Source organism: Leuresthes tenuis, unplaced genomic scaffold (genome assembly GCF_036924035.1).
Source record: "Leuresthes tenuis unplaced genomic scaffold, fLeuTen1.0.hap1 SCAF_4, whole genome shotgun sequence".
In the NCBI taxonomy this organism is placed as follows: Eukaryota; Metazoa; Chordata; class Actinopteri; order Atheriniformes; family Atherinopsidae; genus Leuresthes; species Leuresthes tenuis.
The window spans coordinates 21036097-21056973 of NW_027325358.1; the positions used below are offsets into that span (position 1 = coordinate 21036097).

A 20877-nucleotide genomic window follows, 5' to 3' on the forward strand; every position below is an offset into this window, starting at 1 on the left:
TATACGTAGCGTATTATAGAAAACCAGCCAAGCTTTAGGCCCAATAACCTGATAAAGTAAAACAGACTGAAAACAAATAGATCTGGTCAGAACTCTCTCAAAAGCATTGTAATGTGCTTTTAGAACAATGATCTCATTATGATTATATTTTTCAAAGAAGGATTTATTGTATTAACAATAAAGGCGTTCATTCCTACAATTTAGCTGCTTTTAAATGCATGACATTGCTGTGGATTTTTACTAGTTTTGATGACTGCAAGGTATTATATCAAAGTTTGCACAGTTAGTCACACATCTGATAAGTGCATTGGTTTGTATTAGTAAAGGCTCAGTAAATAAAAAAGTGCTTTCTTTGAGATGGAAGATGAGTTTTCAAAAGTTTCAGTGGTTAAATTGTTCTATAAATATGAACTGACTAATGAATTTTGTCATAGTAGTGATTTCATACAGCACACTTGAATTTTGGCGAGGCCTTACAAACATGAATGCATCTTTTTAAAACTTTTTTTACAAGAGGTGGGTGATAGCCAAACATATTCAAAAAATACTTTTTTTCAGTATACAACATCTGAAATGTAAAGCAGATTATTGTTTATTGATATTTACATTTTCATTGTGTCCATAATTTAGGAAGTATAGAGGTTTTTCTTATCAAAACATTTTGGTTACTGTCGTACAAATCTTTAAAAGAAAATCATGCACTTTGAGCTCCAGTTTGACATTTTGTGAAACCTTCAGTATATCTAAAAACTGGGAAATGGACATATTTGACAAAAGATTAATCAGTGTTGGTCTTTAGTTTTTTTTAATTAAATGCTTGAGTTACGTTTACTGAAATCAAGGAGATCAAGGCACCCTCTAGTGTTGACACAAGTTTGTCTTTGCTAAGATGCTCACTTTGTGAAGGACTTCAATAACCACAGTGCATTGCAAACTGAACGCGTCTTAGTTCTAAGCCTGCTGAACCCGAAAAAAAAGAAAATAATGCCGATATCATATTTAATCTCTCCCTCATTCTTATATTTAAGAATAACAGACATAATTGTGAAGTGATATTAATTGTTGGAGGCCCGCACTTTAAAATTAAACAAGAACGTGGTTTCCCGCACCATTTCCCCTGGAGATATCTGTAGTCAGCTAAATTGTCCTTGTGAGGTCCTTAGCCTCTGGTGTCATTGGTGAATGACCGAAGATGTCTCATAGCAGGTTATTTGCAAGGCTGCTTTGTAAGTATTTGAACGAATTTGCAGTTTTTAATGACTTGAAATGTTTGAGGGCTTAACTTCTGTAAGATATGTCTATAAATCGTTTAAATGCTGTACATTTGCTAAGCTTAGCAGACACACATAATCTTGCCCCCCACTAGCTGGATTGGCTGTCAGTTGGCCACCATGCAAGTTAGCCACGTTAGCTTTTCTACTTTGACTCCATAAAGATAAATTGGTAAAGCTCATTGACAGTTAGCCACGTAGCTAACTGCTATAGCTCGCTAATGTCCACCGGTAACTGAACTTGAACACCTGCCAGCTTGCTGCTTGTCTTTGACCTTGCATGTTCTCTTAACTGCTATGCCTCTGTTGTCTCCGAGAAAGCTACTTTGTCGTAGGTGCTTGTTTACTTCATAGCCTACAGCAACTGGAAGCAGCTAAATTAGCCGTTAAGTCGCTTGCAGGCTGGATTCTGACAGCTCTGTGAAGTTGATAACGTCAACTTCAGAGTTTACTTCAGGTCTGCCGTGCCTAGCGCTGTTGGTTTGTGCCAACAAATTATGTTAAATTAGTATTAGCAACTCGGCGTGTAAAGATATCCTGATAGTAAGGACAAACTGAACTTTGCCCAATTGACATTGAGGCTCTGAGAGCTGACCAAAGTCCAGTTACTGTGTTTTGCACAGGTTGTGAGTTGTTTGTCAGGTTGTTTGTCTTGAGTGACAAAAGTTAAAACCAGAATATGTTGCTCTGCTAAATTCTTTGAACTTAGCCTTTTGAGAAACATACTAGTTAAGTCAATACTGAATGCTATCTGAATGAATTAGAATAACATTTTTTTTTCAGAATGTTTTTCTTAGGGTTTCAGCGATATGCTGGTTTCATGGTGCAGTGTGGTGTAGAAATATTAAATTTTCCCAGTCTGTGTGCTGCTATATTTGATGCAACATGAAAAAGTTTCAGCTTCCCCTTTAAATCTTCCGTAAATCTCCTTTGCAATTAAAATCGCTTTCTTTTGGGGGTAGGGGGCTGATGGTGTGGTGTACAGTGGCAGTTTTGGGAGTTAAGGCTTCCGAGATCTGAATTTGGTTCATGGAGTTCCTAATGTCATTTAATCTGATTTGGCTGCAACGTCTAAATGAAAACTTTCAGGCTGCAACAGATTTCATGTTTTTCCAATTATTGGTTAATAAATTAGTTTACAAAATGTCAGGAAGCAGGGGAACGAAAAGGCCACCGCCCGTTCCCAGAGCTCACAGTGACATTTTAAAAGATGGAACCAGCAAATGTTTTTTTTAAAATTCTTTTTTATTTTTTTGTTTTGCTCAATAATTAACTGAAATGATTAATTGATTACGCTTATTTTTGTTGATTTTATTTATTTATTTTTTATTTGTTTATTTGTTTATTTATTTTTCTCCCAACTGTGTTGATTGACAAATGGATCACTCAACAACAACCAACGTCATATTTCGAATTATTCTGCTTGGAATCAAAGCCTCAGGTAGAAAGTAAAGCATTTTCCGATAGACTCGTGTTTGCTCATGTAAGAAAATGAATCGAACATTCTGAACAGTGAGAACATCAAACCAGTTACTGGAGGCTTGCAGGCTGTCGTGTTGATGGGCCGAGCTTTCCACCCTGAGTCTCTGCCTCGTCAGTCATCTTGTAGAAGCTGTGAAAACCTGACGGAGCCTCTTCAGTTGCACTGTGTACACAATCTGTCTGCTGCGTATTATGTCGAGGCCTGGGATTTGTAAACAGCTGCCTGCATCTGCTGGAATCAAAGTTTAGAAGAGCTCTGATAATTAACCATTTTTTTTTCTTTTTAAAGTTCACTGCACCATTCTAGTCAGTCACAGTACAATTATATGTAATGTGCTCCTCGTGTGTCACATTTTCTGACATTTTCAGACATCTAAACGGCTCCTTAGCATAAGCAACCAATTAAATGCTTCTACAGTACGTCATCTTATACTTCTGGCAGAGGTAGTGGTCACATTTTCAGTTAAAGGTAGCGGTCAAGTTTGGAGGAAAGCTGATAGTGTTGCTTGGCAACAGTAAAAGAGGTTGCTGCCAAAACACTGCAGTGTTTTTAAGTCTTTGGAGAGGAAGGTCTTCAAAGCAAAGTGAAAATGGAATTCGTTCTTTTATCTTTTACCATTCACTGTGAAAAGTAAGAGGTTTTGATTTTTACTTTTTTTTTTGTTTTTTTTAAACTTTGAGAGAAATTGCATTCTGTTGAATTTTCCTTTCTTCCAAACTATTTGTAACGGCAGCTCATTAGTTATGTCTGTCCTCGACACATTTAGTCTTTCCCATCCCAATTCGTGTTTTGGTTATTGGTATCGGACACCTGATCGCTCTGTGTTCCTCCCCTCTCTCTGTACCCATTAGTGCAGCAGAGTGGAGTCAGACACTGTTATACTGGAACAAGAAAGAACCTCTACATCGACAAGAACTCAAAGGTCATCTGTCAAGGTTTCACCGGGAAGCAGGTTTGTATCGACAGCTTCTGTGTTGTTGCGTCACGTCAGTCTGGTTTACTGTAATCTCATTGTGAAATCTCAGTTTTTCCTCTGGACACACACAATTCCACTTTTATTTATTTTCTTTTTTTAGTAGAGATTCATGCAACAGCTTGTATCCATGGATCCTCGCTCAAAATAAGGGGTTACAAACATTCATGAGGCCTTCTCAAGTGAAGGATACCTCAGGCTTTTGTTGTTTTCTCTCTCTCTCTCAGAAGAATAGACCCAAGAGAATAGATAGAAACGGTTTTGGTCGGAACTGCCGTCGTGGTCAACGCTTTTTAAATTGACAGTAATATTTACGCTGTGAACTTTAGCTTCACTCGTACTTAAAAGCCATTTTCACAGCTGTCTGTTTTGCTGTTGATTGTTCGGTCGTTGCCAGACATGTTTCATGGCCTTAAAAGAAATCTTGATATTCGGATTTATTCTGCTTTTATTTCAGGTGGTACGAAAAGGAAAAAACGATAGACAACCTTTTCTTTGTTTTGGCTTCAGATCTTTCCCATGACACCACAGTCATTGTACGAATGAGTTGTGAGGCAGAGTTGGGATCCCTTGAATATTTTTTTTAAGAACCAAAAAAGGTCACGTGACTGTCTTTAAATGGGCAAGGAGGATAAAAGTCCTGACAAGTGTGTTCAACAAGCCAGAAACATGGATTTTACAGATTTCTTTCCTGCCTCTGGCCTCAACACTCTTCCAATATAAAGTTGTTGAAATAAAGTTCCAGTGAACACACTGGGTAATTAGAGGAGGATGAGAAATGAAGCAAGAGCTATCGGGTGCACATTGCTGTGTCCTCTTGGCTTGATAAGCAGGCCATTTTTCAATATTATCGTTGCGGGTTTTGTGATAATAATGAGCGGCTAAAACTGCAAAGTTAGCAGGGTGAATGAGTTTATTACAAATGTAGAGAAAATGCTGATTCATAGCTTCGAATTCCTTTTAATAAGGTAGTTATCATTTTTGCATTAAGGTAATTTACTTGCACTTGCAGTGTCCACTCTTGCTGCATCATCGACATCGTTGCAGCGTCTTGACTGCTGATTAACTGACCGCCTTCTTGTTGAGCAGAAAATCTGTTTGGACCAACCCAAAACTCCTTGAATCATCTGAAACTGTGACTGACATTCACCCCCTTGGATCTGAAATGAGCCCAGAAAGCGATAAATACACGACTGGTGCAAGGAAGTAGCGGCTGACGAAGCCTGCAGAAACCCAAACTCTCTGCTTCACGTGCGCGTTTAACCTCATCGCTTCCACTTCAGCACCTTCAGGAAAAAAGTAGAGAAAATCAATAACAATCTGCTTGGATTCATTCTATTTACATACTGGATACTGGATGTTTGTTACAGCTCTTTATTTAAGGTTTGTTCTCAAATATTCAAACTCTAAAGTGCATTTATTGAACTGATGCTTTGAAGTAAGTTCTGAAATAAAATCTGAAGCCCAGCCTGGATTCTGTTAGTTGTGGAACGGCATGTTTTTTTTTTCATCGACTTGAACTATTTGCTGACATTTAAGTGCATCTTTGTGAAAACACCCCTTCTTATCTCTGTTTGATATCTGCGAGTTCAAGCAAAGTTAGACTCCACGGAATGGGTTTGAGTTACGTACCGATTGGATAATGAGATCAGGAGAGTTAGTAGCACAGTTAACTATATATATTTTTAGACTTTATTTAGACCACAGCGACATATTGGTCGGGCTGATTGTTGCAGATACACTGGTATCTGCTTCTAGTTCTAATCTGATGATAATCATAATTCAAAACTACTCTCATATTTCTGAGGAAACTCTGTAATCTGCCATTTGATGTGCTTCTACAAGCAAGGTTGAAGCGGGTGAATTTAGTTCTCGTGTCGGGGATAAAATGCAGCCGCTGTGGCAGCGATGCTTCCTCTATGGTTTACCTGGAGGTGACAGTGTGTGAAATATTCTCGCAAACTTCCTTTCTGGGGAGATGTTTTACAGCCGGTGTTGCTGGGGATCATCCAAAGCCACGTTTGATTTGTTTCTCGCATGCTCTGCAAGGAGATTAAACTAAGCCTTACACCATTATTTATTTGTCAACAGTATTTTGATTCTTTCTCATGGAATATGTTTACTGGTACCTTCATCCCCTGCTGAAATCCAGCCTTAACCCAGCAGCCAGGGCCATTAATCCTGAATCGAAACACATTTCCTCCTGTGTGCAGCGATATCTCAGTGTTGATGCCTTAGAAGTGGCTCAATCCCACGTGATTAGTCACACATACACACTGATTCCTGTTTTCTCCTCCCATTTAGGGAACATTTCACAGTCAGCAAGCCCTTGACTATGGCTCCCAGTTAGTCGGAGGTGTTTCCCCCGGTAAGGGTGGTAAGACACACCTTGGCCAGCCGGTCTTCAATTCAGTCAAGGAGGTATGTGCAAGTCCTCACCCTTCTGTGGTTTTCCCTTTTCAAAACCCTCTTTTACATCGGTTTAAGATTTAAGATAGATTCTGTATTAGATTTTCAGTGAAAATGTTTTAGTTTTTTTCTTTTCAAAAAGAAACATTAGGTGTCACTATTTCATAACTTCAGAAGAATTTTTACCTTAAGTGCACCACCGACTCCTTTCTTCCTCGCCTCAGGCAAAGGAAGGCACAGGGGCAGATGCCTCTGTGATTTATGTACCTCCACCGTTTGCGGCAGCTGCCATCATTGAAGCCATTGATGCAGAGATCCCCCTGGTGGTTTGCATCACTGAGGGCATCCCCCAGCAGGACATGGTGAGAGTCAAACATAGACTGCTGCGCCAGGGCACCACCCGTCTCATCGGCCCCAACTGTCCAGGAGTCATCAACGTAAGCACACACACACACACACACACACACAAGATTAATGATGTACAAACTTTCTGTCATTGTCACACGATTCGTTTGATCTTTTTTGCAGCCTGGGGAATGCAAGATTGGCATCATGCCGGGGCACATTCACAAAAAAGGCAGAATTGGTGAGAATCTCCACTGTCTTTGAAATTCGTTTAAGCACAGTCAGCGGGGATGCTCAGTAACAGCCTGACAGAGCCCTGCCATGTCACTGAATGGATTAATTGTTTGCACTCTTATGGCTAGTCCTTATTTTAAATTTCTTTCTTTTTTTTTTTTTTTAAAACTGCCTTTTACTTAATTCCTAGAATGAGCTCCTGCTGTTGACAGCTTGATGAGGAGCATGCGCTGCTGCTGGTCGATGAACCTTTTCAGTGCGTCTGTTTTATAGTTAAATGGCTGCTTTCATCACCATAGATGTTAATGGAACAGATGTTCCAGAGCTCTCTGATGCTGATCTGTGTTGCTTTTGCTGCCACGAGGAAGTGATTCTGTCCAAAAATGAGACTGTAGATGACAACTGCATCATTTTTTATTTTTTCACTACTAAAATGTTTTATTAACATATGTGCATCATATATATTTATATATGTAACTATGTAAATCTATCTTTCAGGCATTGTGTCAAGATCTGGTACCTTGACGTATGAAGCTGTGCACCAAACTACACAAGTAGGGCTGGGCCAGTCCCTCTGTGTGGGTAAGATACCGATGACCTGTGTCATGTGTTAAAAATAAATGTAACATACTTAAAGCCTTTAGTTTATTTAAATAAATAAAAAAAGAAAGAAAAAGCTTTTAGTTTCGATCTAAATGTCTTTCACCGCACACTCAACCTCACATCCATGACATTAGACATGCATCTAAATACGGCGACGCATTCAGGATGAATACATCTTAGCAGTGTATTTAATATTGAAGTGTCATTAGTTGGGCTTCCTTAAAAAAAACTATAAATGCCTTTTATATGCTGATAGAAGATTTCTGCGGCCTCTTGCTTGTGTTTCTTTTTTAATTTTGATCCAACTCAGCCTGAATGCAGCTAATTGAAGTTCTTCTAGTGTTACTGCAAACGACACGATGGTATTTTTCAGATCCTGAGCACAGAGCTTATTTAAATGTTTGAAAACCTGGAAGAGCTTCAGACCAGTCTTTGTTATCCCACAATACAGACGTGGAAGTTTCCATCATCTGTTGGTCTGTTTCTTCCTCTCCTTATTCATTTAACATTTGATAAGAGCCTACAGGCATGTTTCGGTGGCACCATTAGATGCAGCTCTTTTAACTCATGGCAACACTTTGAGGGGAAGAAAAAAAACAAGTTTTACAGGAAAAATGATTCTGGACAACTTATCTACCACCAGAAAGTCTGAATTAAAGAGCCGCTTGGACATACAAAGTCATTGAAAAACAAGTAGGCTTCATTATTATTTAAGTATTTTAATTATGAAGTGTCCTGCGGTTAGATTTAATAAAACCAGTGCTGTAACGGTATTAAATATCGTAAAGTTCATTAAGGGGGTTTATTGGAGGATCTGCTTGAGACTTCTAAAGATTTTTGAATGTCCTTCAGGCTACTGCAAATTACAGTTAATGCAATATTTATTATCGCTCTCATCTTAGAAGAGGATTCTCCTTTATTATAATTTGTCATTTATTTTCGTGGCATTTAAAATGTTTTTCATGTTTTCTTCTTAGAAGTATGAATATCACCTTAAAATGTGAATTTAGGGGATACTGTGCCCTTGAACACGTGTGTTTTCTTTTGAGGATTGCCTCTCGTCTTTATATATGGTATGAATTATTTTTGAAAGTCATTAAGTGATGCGGCATAAATTCGAAAAGAAAGACATTAATATACCACGCTGAGATGGAGTTTGTTTGGATCAATTGAAGGAAAATTGAAAAACGGTACAGAATCGTGCCTCCATAGATCTTTGTCCAATTTCCCTTTTATTTCTGACAAAGTATCAATCTACTCTCGGCTGTCTGCCATGGGTAACAAACAGGAGATGCACAAAGTCAAGTGTCTGCTTTTTGAACCAGATTTTTTTTTCTGTGCAAGTGAAGCGCTTCTGTTTGAAGTTTGTTAAAACGTTATCTCAAAGAAATGCCAATGATCCACCAAACCATTGAATGTGCTCGTGTGAAACCGAAAAGGGAGGGCAGCCCCCGGTGCGTCTCGGTGCTGCTTGTCGGATCACGAAGCTGCCCGTTTTCTTGTTTGACTCGCAAGTGATCCTCAGATGTTGGATCTTTTGAGTTTTGATCTTTTATTTTTGAATCTTGAGTGCATCAGTGTTGGCTTTTTCTTCTTGCTAGGTATTGGCGGTGACCCATTTAATGGGACAAACTTCATAGACTGTTTGGAGGTGTTCCTGCAGGATCCCAAGACAGAGGGCATCATCCTTATCGGAGAGATTGGAGGGAATGCCGAGGAGAATGCAGCCGAGTACCTGAAAGAGCACAACTCTGTAAGCAAATAACACGCCGGTCGGTCACCCTTTGTTTCAACCCTATTGTGACGTGTTCGCCTACAGTGATTCACCTTTGTGGACATCTTACATATGAAAGATGTATGGTTTTTTTGAATGTTGTTCTTTCCCAACCGTCCGCTCTAGTGAACACAGAAGTCCATCCTACACTGACGGCATAGGACAGGAGCTGAGTTCTGTCTCTTTGATCGCAGCCTCAGCCTTCTTCTCCTCTATCCCTGTGTTGCTTGTGTGATCGAGGTGTAAATAGTGACAGATGGGATGAGATGTAACTCACAGGTCATGTTGAAATCAGCAGTGTAGTTGAACAGAGAACCTTTCCTGATGTCCACGTGTGATTTAAAAGCAGTAGGTTGATGATTGGCTTCCGTTGCTAAGTGGCTGTGAACTTATTAGTGGCATTTATAACCTCACCGGGATGGAACTTGGTCCGTAACATCTTGAAAATGATTTTAGCATGTTAATTTTTCAGTGTGTATGTGTTTGTTTCTGCGTGTGTGCGCTCAGGGCGCCGTCGAGCTGAGAAATGGATTTGATTTGCCCTCGGCAGCTCTAATGCATGCAAATCTCCTGCTGGCGTCTCAGGAGAATAACTTCTCTCACTGAACAAATAAAGTACAAACACCCCCCCACCACCACCACCCCCACCCAATCACCCAGGAGTGTTGACAGTGAGGGACAGTTCAAATGAAACACATGCATGAAAAAGCCCAGCAGAGCGCAGGAGTAAGCTGCAGATCTCCCGTTGAAAGTCAGTTGTGCAGAAAATTGTTCACAAAATGGTGCTTTTAAAGCTTATTTTTTGATAGTCAAGTTTCATGTGAAGATGTCACGTTGTTTTCACTTTGAATCGAACTTAACTTTTGTTTATTTGAATACTTTATTTATTTATAAAATTTTTAATTTAAGTCACAAAAACGCCAGTCTTATACAACCAGACATCTGCACAGCTGTGTGCCAGCACTAGCTGCAGCCATTATCATTTCTGGTCTAAACTAGAAGGCAAAATAAATAAATAACACCCGTGGCTCGTTAGAATTTCTTCAAACCAGTGCCAACCCCAGGATGTGGTGATGGCACCCCGCAAAATAGTGAGAGCTACAAGAGCTCGAGTTTTTAAAAAGAAAATAATGTTAATTATCCGCCATATTGTAAGAGCCCAAACTTGGGCCAAACTTTCAGCATAGAAGTTGTTGATGTTTCACTTGGTTTAGAGGATTTTGATAATGGTTTTACACAGAAAGGAAAATGGAATTCCTTGTAAAGTATATGCACAATGGTAAACATCAACTCATGGCTCACACTGATTTTACACTAAAAGACGTTTGTCTAAACAGATTTTTTATTTATTTTTTTTAAATGTGGATAAATACCCGCTAAAACAAGCCTTTTAAACCCTCAGTGTGTTCAAGGCTACAACAACAAGTGTAAGATATCACAAAGTAAAAAGCATTGAACTGTATCCATGATCACAGTTTCTGATTATCGTCCCTTTCTGACATTATGGACCTTGTTTTCTTATCGTTGACTGCTCTGCGAATGTTAGCCGACACAACGGGGCACAGAGGTGCCAGGTGGCCTGCAGTCTGTTAAAGTCAATAAATTTAGTTTTTCGTTGGTTTGTTTTGTCCGTGAGCTGTTACTGTCGCTTTTAAAACCGCCACGTAAGGAATTGTGTTGATGAAATAAATGTTTTTTTTCTTGTTTCTTTTTTAAATTTTTTTGTGCCCGCTCTTGCAGCTCAGAGTGTAGCGCCCTAATTGAGAATTAGCCCGTTTACCCTGATGTTGTGTTCCCATCAACGCTCACGGAGCGTTTAAAAAGCCACTGCTGCTGTCAGTTTGATTCGGGGTTGAATGACAATGAAACAATTTCCCATTGCTCTCAAAAGCCAGACGTTTTTGAGCATTAGCAGGTTTTTTTGTTGGTTTCTTTGGGTTTTTTTTGGTATAGTCGTGACAGAGCTTCATACTGCCGATACTTTACCAAGAGGCTGTTCTAGTGAGTTTATTTTTCATTACTGCGAATTGTGTTGTGTGGGAATGAGGAGCAGAAGAGCTCAGCAAAATAATTGAGTTTATTTATTTTGATAATCTTACTTTCATAAGAGCCTGGCCAAACTTAATGCCATCGGGTCTTGAACAGACCTGATACTCTGAACAGGGACAGACTTGAGTGGTATTAAACACAATTTAAAAGTCAAATGGAATTGTTTGATAAGATGTGATTCACAGTGGCAATATACTCAAGTATCCAATCCTACACCTCAGATTGGTTCAGCAGCTTGAAAATGTTGTGCTCGTTTAAAAAAAAACAAACAAAAAAAACAAAGCTCAACTATGGGAGGTGAAACTTAATGAGAAGAATTTTGCTATTTGCACAAAAAATGGCTACATTCAAGTGTTCGAGAAAATGGCTTGAGATCATCACAGCAACATTACATCAGTATCTGTATTCAAGATATGCAGATATGTTGTCATTAAGAAATCCAACTTAGATTCTCATTCAAGCTACTTTATACAGGCTGGTTGTATTGTCCTTATTATTAACAGTCCCATTTCCAATAAAGTTTGAACGCGTTGTAGAAGCAGAATGTAATGATTTGCAAATGAACCCCATATTCAGATGGCCTATCTTGGTAACGGCTTTCAGAAAGATGAGTTATTGCTTTAATTTTAACATCTTGAGAATGCAAACTAGTTTAACTTGATTTTTTTTCCAAGCGACTTAGCTCCGACCACAAACGGAGAGAAGGATGTGGCCACGAGGAGAGAAAATCTCATAAAATATCCAAACTTTGTTTCAGTCATTTGTCAAAATGCTGCAAAAGTTAAATGTTGGGTGTCGTGATCGATTCGTGTCACGGTAGTTCTCTCGTACCCCTGTTTCAAAAAGACATTTAGTACTAAAAGCCATTATCCACGCGTGTTACAGTTATCTACAGCACATTGTTTTATCTACAAACCGCTTAATTCTGTGAAGGAAAAAGAACTTAGTGCTTTGGAGGGCACACGAGTGTCACGGTGCATGAAACACTTCAGCGTCGAGCCTTCAGCAGTGCCGACGCACTCCGTGTGTGATATAACACAATCGGAAGAAGTCACCCCTCTCAAAGGTGTACCTGTCGTTATTTGAAGGCTGTCCTGAAGTCAGGGATACCTTTTTGCCCACTGTAACCATGGCACCGTTTCAGTTTGGTACATGCAAATAAGAAAGGCTGGAGGATTTAGCATCTAAGCTAACCTGTTGTGTCACTGATTTATTTTTTCGTCTTTCATTCTCAGCCTATTGACTTTTTGCCCCAGCCTGTCTCCAGCAACTTTAATTCAAACCCTTGTAATTCTGTGGGAACGGAACTGAAAATGATGTGAAGCTTGTATTCTCTTGGAAGAGTGGCTGGGAAAGCGTGTCATGTACAAACGCAGGCAAATTACTCATGCCACCCTGTTATGTTTGCAGTTGCATATATTAGTTTCACTTTTTTTTCACTTGTGAATACAATCCCTCAGTGTTTTTTTTTATATAAAACAAAGCACTCCTTCAGTCATGTTTGCACACAAAGACATGAGAACTCCCCTACTGGTCTGATAATTAAGGTAATAAATCTGTATTGCTAAAAGTGGAAGACAAAAGACGGGTAAAACGAATAGTAGTATGACTCCCCTCCCTCTGTTTATTGTTACTTGATGTCGAGGGAGGCTGGGATTAATAGAGTAATTAAACCTTTTTAGTTTGAGGTAGATTTAAGGCCTGATTCACACGAGGGTGGTTTGCATCTTCAGAACGTGCTTTGCCTCATGAGCAGCCGGTTTTGTTGTGCGCTCACATTTTCAGCACAAAGAACAGATGCCCGTAACGTATTTGGAGCTCTTTAGAGCGATATGTCCTCTCTCACTTAATTTCCCCGTGAACTGTGCGAGTTTTAATGTTGCCGTTAGCGGGGCGTTTTGAGCCGAGGCCCTCGACGTTTGTTTCCCGGCCCGATGTGCGTCCTGCTGGTCCCAATTATCAAAAAGTCATCTCGCAGCTTATATTAATGGCTTCCGTCTTGTTCCTGCCAGTGTCATGTTTAAATTTGGAACTGAAATGGCAGCAGAAGCGGGTGTCTTTGAAGGACCTCGCTGTATTGCTTTGGCTGTTAAACATGCCACATTCACTCTCTGAACGTAGTCTAGCAGATGAGCTACAGCCGGCGCACACACAGCCGTCCTCTGCAATTAGCTTGTTATTCCTAAGTATGAAATATTAGCTGCTGTTCACGCGCACACGCACGCCCTCCCTCTATGTCGCTGGTTAGGGTGTTATCGCCGAAGAAGAAATATTAGCTCTCTTCACCTTGGAAATGATCTTAACTGTTGAATGTAACATCCATCAATGAGCAAGCAGCATAGACGGGCGCTGAGCTAATCACTGGCTGCATGACTAATTACCATTTCAGAAATGAGATGATATGAAATGGCAGGAACCTGAGGCCCTATCTGGTCGTACACCAGCCCATGCAATTAAATGTCTTGATTGACCCTTTGTTTTAATAACCCAGGCTTAGACAGAGATGCCTGGGTTAGACAAGCCTGTTATCATGGAACTCTCTAATGGGAGGACATGAGGTGCTTTGTGTCTAATGAATGAATAAGATGCTGGTGCAAAAAACAAATTTTCTCTATTTTGGTAGAACTGCTCACTTCCTTTCCTTGTTTTGCTCTGCTGTTGTTTTTCTGATCCTACTCGCATCACACTTTCCCCTGAGCTGATTCTCTTTATTCTCCATCTACCAGGGCGCTAAGGCAAAGCCCGTGGTGTCCTTCATCGCGGGGCTGACCGCTCCTCCTGGTCGCAGGATGGGCCACGCCGGCGCCATCATTGCTGGTGGAAAGGGTGGAGCCAAAGAGAAGATTTCAGCCCTCCAGTCGGCTGGAGTTGTAGTCAGCATGTCCCCCGCGCAGCTGGGCAGCACTATGTTCAAGGTGAGTCTATTGTCCCATGCTGGTCTTTTGAAGCCGAAAGAGGAGTAACTGTAAACCGTGGTGGAATACAAAGTTTGTACTGTACAAAGTTCTTCTGGAAAAGAGATGTCCAGTTGGTTTTATCTGAGAGAGAGAGATTTATGAGCTGTTGGAAAGGTTGCACCTTTAATTTAACTGTTGCATCTTGGCTGTGTTTGTTTTGCACTGAATTGCTGCTGCTCACAGTGGTTTCTAAAGGTTGTATATTAACAGCATGTAAATTGGAACACAGAGCTACGAAACAGTCTATATAAAGTAGTTGGAATCCTTCAGCACCTACAGCATAACACGGTACATGCAGGTTAACAACAAACACTAATCCTATCATTTTTTTTAAGATGTTATTCTACCCAGTCAGCACATTGTTTTCTTATTTGTTTTTTATTGCTTCGTTCCTGTAGAATTCTTATACTATTTCAGTGTGGGAAAGGCAGAAATTCTCATAGAGTAGCTCAGTGTTTAGTTTGGGTTACTCTTAAGTAAAAGGATGCAAGGATATCTCATGTTGATGTGATAATTGTGCCACTTTTGTGCGTGCAAGAGAACTAAACCACGTACAGATTAAATGCCGAAAGCGTCGTTGGAAGGGATGATGAATCTTCCCTCGCCAGCAAAAGGTTCCACACCTCCATAGAAAATGTGAGCTGCTTCTTGGTGTGATGTGAATTGGCACAATGGAGTCGGGCTAAGTTATGGTTCCATCACGAAAAACCCTTGGAAACCACTATGTTTTCTTTAACCTTTGTTTGTAAAGTTTATTTGTCTATTCGGTTTGACTGCAAACCTCCATATTCTTATCTCATTTGTGGTTTGCGCTCTCATTACTGTGTAAAAGGAACTTAATGAGGCTCGGTCACAAAGTGACATTTTGCAAATAGCATCTTCCCAGTGGTGAAAACATCCCTCAAAATCTATTGGACTCAAACGTTTCCCTTGTTTTTCCCTTTTTTTTTCCCCCCTGCATGTTTCATCAGTCTGGTCCAGTTTCCATCACATTGGATTGAGAGAAAATGCTTGCTTGAGATTTAGATGCTACATTTAGAAATATAAAGAAAAGAAAAAAACGCTCTGGGAAGATGTCAGACTTCTCTAAGAAAATATATAAGTAAATAAATATCCACTTCTGTGGTGCATTTACATTTTTCAACAGGCCTTTGCGACTATTAAAAACATGGAATTATAAAATAGAAACACAAAGGAATTGTACTAATGGACAGAAACCACTTTTAGAGATCATACTTTTAGGTGAAGAGCAGGCAAGAGCTCAGATCTGAAAATCTGGGGGTGCTGGTCACTTAACACCACCTTCCATTAAAGCCTTTACAAATCTCTCTTTTTGTTTTTCATTTAAGTGGCAAGACCAAACTTTTAATGTATCCTTAACAAACAAAGAAACACACAGACACACACACACACACAAAAAAGAGCAGAGTAGAAGGGCAGAAATGAATAAGTGTGTTGACAGTGGCTGAGTTGGCGCCACTGCCTCTTTATTTCAGTTCATCTCAAGGGAAGCGCCGTTAACAAGATGTATAAAAAGTGAAAGCATGTATTACACCCATTCATCATCCTATACTTTCATTACCACTGCTGGCACTACTGCACACAGATATAGATTTACATGACATCTTTTTCCCGGGGTTTAATTCATAATCATTGTGTATAATGATGAAAAACGTGCTGTGTGGTAGCTCATTTTGCCGCACGTTGTATTCATACATCTCTGTTAATCTCATTGACCGCTGCAATCGAAGTAATAACGCGTAAGAGAGGCGAGTGGGTGCAAGGGCTTCGGGCGTGGCCCGGAGACGACGACGGCGGCCGCAGTCCAAGCTGTTCGAGAGGCGGCGTGAACGTCTGCGGCCGCTGACCTGCACGACGCTTGACATAAGTGGTGAAAAGGTGCATCTGCAAAAGAGGCTTCACATGTTCTCATATTTAATCAGCTGTAAGTAGTTAATGAATTATACATGCAGCTCCAGTGGAGCTAACATTAGCTGAACAAAATGGCCTCTTCGTCTCCACTGCACATCCTTTCAGCTCTACGCTTATGCACGGTCCATTTCTAATGCACTAATGATGCTCCTACTTCCATCATCGCATCAAAACAAACATTGCTAATCTCAAACGTCCTTAAATGCATCCTTGCACACTGGACATGGCAGAAGTTGTTAATGACATCCACCTCTGTTGGAGTTGTAACACTCACGCAGCCATTTCACACTTTGGTCATAATAGAATTTATATCTACATATCTTGGGTGTAGTTTACTCTAAGCTAACTGTGGCCTGCTGCTCATTTAGAGACGGGGGAATATGAAACTAGAGACGAGAACTAGTTGATGAGTTTATCAGTAATGTTTTTCAGCCTGGACAGGGCGAGGCAAAGCAAGCGTCAGCAACATGAAAAGTTCAAGTCGGGGATAAGAGGGGAAGATCGCATACAGCAACTAGTTCAAGTCTTATCAAGAATGACCTCCATGGACTGAAAAGGTTTAAAGTGGAACCCATGCATGTGTGTATATGATGTTTCTCTTTATATCTGAGGCAAAGCCAGCATTTCTTATACAGCACTTCACTAGAGGTACACTTGATGTCTTAAAGGAGTTATAGTAACTAATATCCCAACCCCCATCTAATCTTTTATTCTTGAGACATTTTGGATTTGTCTAGTGCACTCTTTGAGTCTTTAAAAGATGAATGTGCATGAATGTTAAGTCAGAGTTTGAGTTAAAGAAATCTTTATCCGGAATCTCACATTGATAAACTTAAGTAACCGGCTACATCTGTACTTTGAGAGAGTGGTTTTTATCTTACTGCATTTGTGATAGAAGTAATCTAACCTCTGAATGCGATTAGGTTGGGGTGCTGATAAACTGGGCTCTGCACTCCTAAGATCAGGGGAAAAAAAAGACTAAATCAAAGTGAGAAAACTTTATCAACATTTAACAATTCCATTTTCTGGTACAACCGCTTTACTCTGGAATATCTGCAGCTCTCTCTCGCAGAATCATCTTGTCCCGGTGGATACTGGCCGTGAAAACCACATTCATCAGCGTGTGCAAACGAACACCAGCCTTTAGGCATCGTTTGTGAAAAGCAGGTGCAGAGGCTATATTTTCTCCTCTCTCCATCATAAACAGCTCAGCTAGCTTCCCTTGGAACTGGTACCTGCTGTTATTTCTCATCAAACCATGTCCACTTATGTCACAGCCGCAGTCTTTTTTTTTTTTCTTGTCACTTTTTCCATCCTATTACCCTTTTCCTTGTTTTTCCTCATTCACAGTTTTCCCCCTAATTACTGAAGCCTTTTGACCCAACACGAAAGCAGAAATCCATTAAACAAGGCCACAACGCTCCTGTTTACTCTGAATGTATCCAAATTAATGTCATCCTTCAAAAATGTCACGATTGGTCGGTGAGGCTGGCTTGCAAGGATGTCAGATTTTTCCAAACATGAGACTTTTTTCCTCCTCAGGGTGGCAGTAGACCTCCAGGTATCCGCACGCCATAGAGGAATGAGCCAACATGTGCTTGTGTGTTCTCCAGACCTGATAAATGACATTTGCATTAAGTTACTCTCCCCACCGGAATGGAAAATTCTCAGGGAACGGCGTATTCTATCATCCTGCGATTTGTGTGATATTCTCCAAATTGAATATGTAAATAGCAACATCCTTTTTAATGGCTCACATAATGCCTCCTCATTTACAGTCACATGGTTGGCCTGTGCAGATAAGCACAGCAACCAAAGGCTCGCATGAATCCGATTTTTCCAGATGTATCACCCCTATCAATCACAGGAAGTGAGCTCTTTTGATGTTGACGACTGGGACTCACTGACACGTACGTGCCACGTGATTTGCACTCTCCAGGAGGAAGGGGAAAAAAAATAAAGCCACTCCAGAGCAGGAGTGCTCCCCCCCCCCCCCCCCCCCCACCCCTTCAACAGCAGATCTGATACACGGGATCAAAACATGGCCATGTGAATTCCACATGAATAAATCATTCACGTCTGTCTGTCTCCCCTCATCTCACGTTGTTTCTCCTCTTCTTTCTCTCTGTTGTCCGTCTTTTCAGGAGTTTGAGAAGAGGAAGATGTTGTAAATTGTGCTGCAAGACGACCGACCCTTTTCCCCCTTTGCTTCGAAAAAAGCGATGATCCTGGAAGAGGACATGCCCTGCAGCTTCTCGAAACCCCGAATAATTTCATCGATGCACACATACAGTGTTTATATTGTAATTTCTGCCATGAACTTGTACCTTGCACATAACGAAAGAATAAAACATTAGTATCTTCATGGTATCTTAAAGAGCTCGTTGTACACAGTGTAAAAGCTTCATCGATGTGTTTTCTTTCTCCACAAAGTATCACCAGCTGACGGAGGGATGTCATAGTGATCTGTTTCATTCTGTTATACTGTAAGATGTATTTCATCACCCATTTCTCTGGCTGTCCACCCGAATAAGAAAGATTTCTTCCATCGTGTCCAGCTGTGTTGTCTGTACTTTCACGTGTGGCACGCAGAGAGAGCTCGTCTGTCTCCACATTTTTAGTGTGAATTGAACATTTCACACAGATGAGGATGCAAAAAGGGTGTCAGCTGCGTCAGGAACACGCTGTATCTGCAGAATGAATTAGTCAAGCACTTAAGACGAGGCCACCTTTTTTTTTTTTTTTTTCCTTTTTCTTTTTGCATATTTTCTTGTGACCGACCTGAAATTTTCCCCTTAAAGTGACTGGCGGTGTAAAATCGTAGCATTTGCGTTTTCATTGACGTCACGCCTCCGTTCTAAGTGGAAACAGTTCAAAGGCCAATTGATTGTTTCAACAAAAGATTAATGGGCAGCTGTTGCCGACGTGATATTTGATTAAACTGGTCAGGGAAATTTCTGCGATGGATAACCGCAAACCATCTTCGCAAGACTTGACTTTTAGGAGAGAGAGGAGGAGAGTTCAAGATGCAGGAATCTATCCTAAAGGTTTTTCCCAGTAATCTGTACTTTTTAAAGTCTGCTGTAGCTTCCCTCTTTGTGCAGTTGTTGACAGGTTTCTGACACAGTCCTGCGCTGGCATTTTCCATCACCTGAGGAAGAGCCGCTCTTCAAACACTCGCTGTCATTCACACGACTGGCTCTAATAACTGGATGTAGCCATTGTTTCTGTTGAAGCATGTGGCCTTTGAATAGTCTATGATCTATTCTCTTTCTAATCTTGATACAAAAATCTGAATAACGGGGCCTGCTCCTCATTTTCATACGTGCTAGAGAGCATGATTGGATTTTAATTGCCTAATTGAACTGCGCAGTGCACCTGTGTGGAAGCATTTGCATTTGTTGTGTTTCCCCTCTAATTTATTTTGGTTTTTCTTCTAATTTGCTGCCTGCATGCATTACGCCTTTCAGGTGTAGTCTTTTATTTCACGTTCGACCTGCAGTTGGCGTGTAACGCTGTCAAACAAGAAGCTCGTGTGAGCACTCAAAAGTTTTAGATTGGCCTTTGATCAAGACAGCCCAAGTTCCACAACAGCCACAGGTTAAAATTCAACTCATGCCTGTGCACAAGGTCAGATTAGACTTAAGGAAAATAAAGCGGGAGATAAGGTTACAGTTGGATCGGCTCCAACACAACCTGTTTAAATGAACCAACTAGGAACAAAAGTGTGTAATGAAGCATATAATGCCCTCCACTGGCCATCTCTACAGCCTTTTTATCTTCTCCGCAGCAGTCAGCCAAGGCAGATTATTCTGTGTACACATTGTTAACAATTACTTTTTAATCTGCATTAGCGAATTAACATAATGACTGATGGTGGAACAGAAAGGCTCAGAAGTTGCTGCTTGCACTGAAGTTACTGGACTGCACTCTGCCTCGGTTTCACTCATGGGAAAGATAGATGGAACGCTTATTCAACATTAACGCAATGAAATGAACACTCGGTCGAATTATTCCATCTATCTATCGTATCGCACCAGCTTCAAAAGTATTAATTCAGTGTTTTCCTCTGATTATGAGCCACACGAAACTAGACACCAATGCGAGTCTCTCTTGCTTGTATTGTACAAATGGATTGTTTCCCACTTTGAAAGCTTCTCTGTCACTCTACACTTATCTGTCCATTCTCTGCTGTTGCATCAGTCGGATAACAATGATTCTCCTGTGTAATTGACTCCGCTGCAGGCTAGTTTTTGTGGTTGTCATGGACACGCAGGGGGTCGTGGTGGTTGCGAGTTTAAAAAAAGGTCAACTATTGTAAACAGAGACAACAACAGCCACATTTTGTCAATCTTCAGTTAAAGAAACTAGTTCTTTGTAACATAAGAACTCAGATTATATTGTGGTGGCCTGCTGTATATACATCCCAGTTAAGTGATAGGTACTTGATGGTGGTTTAATGAGACAGGGGTTACAGACATGGTTAAATGTGTTTGGCAAAACTATTAAGATGAATCTAATCTGAATGTGACGCTTCCCGCTGCATTGATTGCAGTATCTAATGGCTGTGAGTAACAGTGGCAGACATAGCACAGCTTGCTAGTACATTAAAGAAAAAACAATTATTGCACTCCACAGATCTAGTGTGATATTAAGTGTAATTGAGTTTAGAGTAGGTTTGACCTTTTGGCGAAAAGTTAAAGCACTGTGTAAAATTCCAAAACAGAACGCAGCGATTTGCGCCATCATTGAAACTCGTCTCTGATTGAAAACAGCACAGTGGCGGCACGTCTAATGTTAAAAGTGGGAAATATAATCTGTTGAAAAATCAGTTCCGATTACATGCA

The 20877-nt window shown here is 40.4% G+C and overlaps 1 protein-coding gene across 1 annotated transcript; it reads left to right on the forward strand.

Moving 5' to 3' along the window:
* Nucleotides 1-1119: 1119 nt before the first annotated feature.
* suclg1 (succinate-CoA ligase GDP/ADP-forming subunit alph) lies at nucleotides 1120-18583 on the forward strand. The gene is made up of 9 exons (XM_072385074.1): nucleotides 1120-1226; nucleotides 3606-3706; nucleotides 6032-6148; nucleotides 6361-6573; nucleotides 6665-6722; nucleotides 7214-7297; nucleotides 8920-9071; nucleotides 13868-14056; nucleotides 18175-18583. The coding sequence occupies exons 1-9, from the start codon at nucleotides 1193-1195 to the stop codon at nucleotides 18199-18201; spliced, it is 975 nt and encodes a 324-aa protein (XP_072241175.1). The 5' UTR covers nucleotides 1120-1192; the 3' UTR covers nucleotides 18202-18583.
* Nucleotides 18584-20877: the final 2294 nt, after the last annotated feature.

What these genes read in the sequence shown, in the direction of transcription:
- suclg1 (XM_072385074.1), top strand. Translation starts at nt 1,193, where the DNA reads ATGTCTCATAGCAGGTTATTTGCAAGGCTGCTTT. An exon ending in TCTTCAATTCAGTCAAGGAG is followed by an intron (nt 6,149 to 6,360) that starts GTATGTGCAAGT and finishes TCCTCGCCTCAG; the next exon opens with GCAAAGGAAGGCACAGGGGC. An exon ending in TGGGCAGCACTATGTTCAAG is followed by an intron (nt 14,057 to 18,174) that starts GTGAGTCTATTG and finishes CCGTCTTTTCAG; the next exon opens with GAGTTTGAGAAGAGGAAGAT.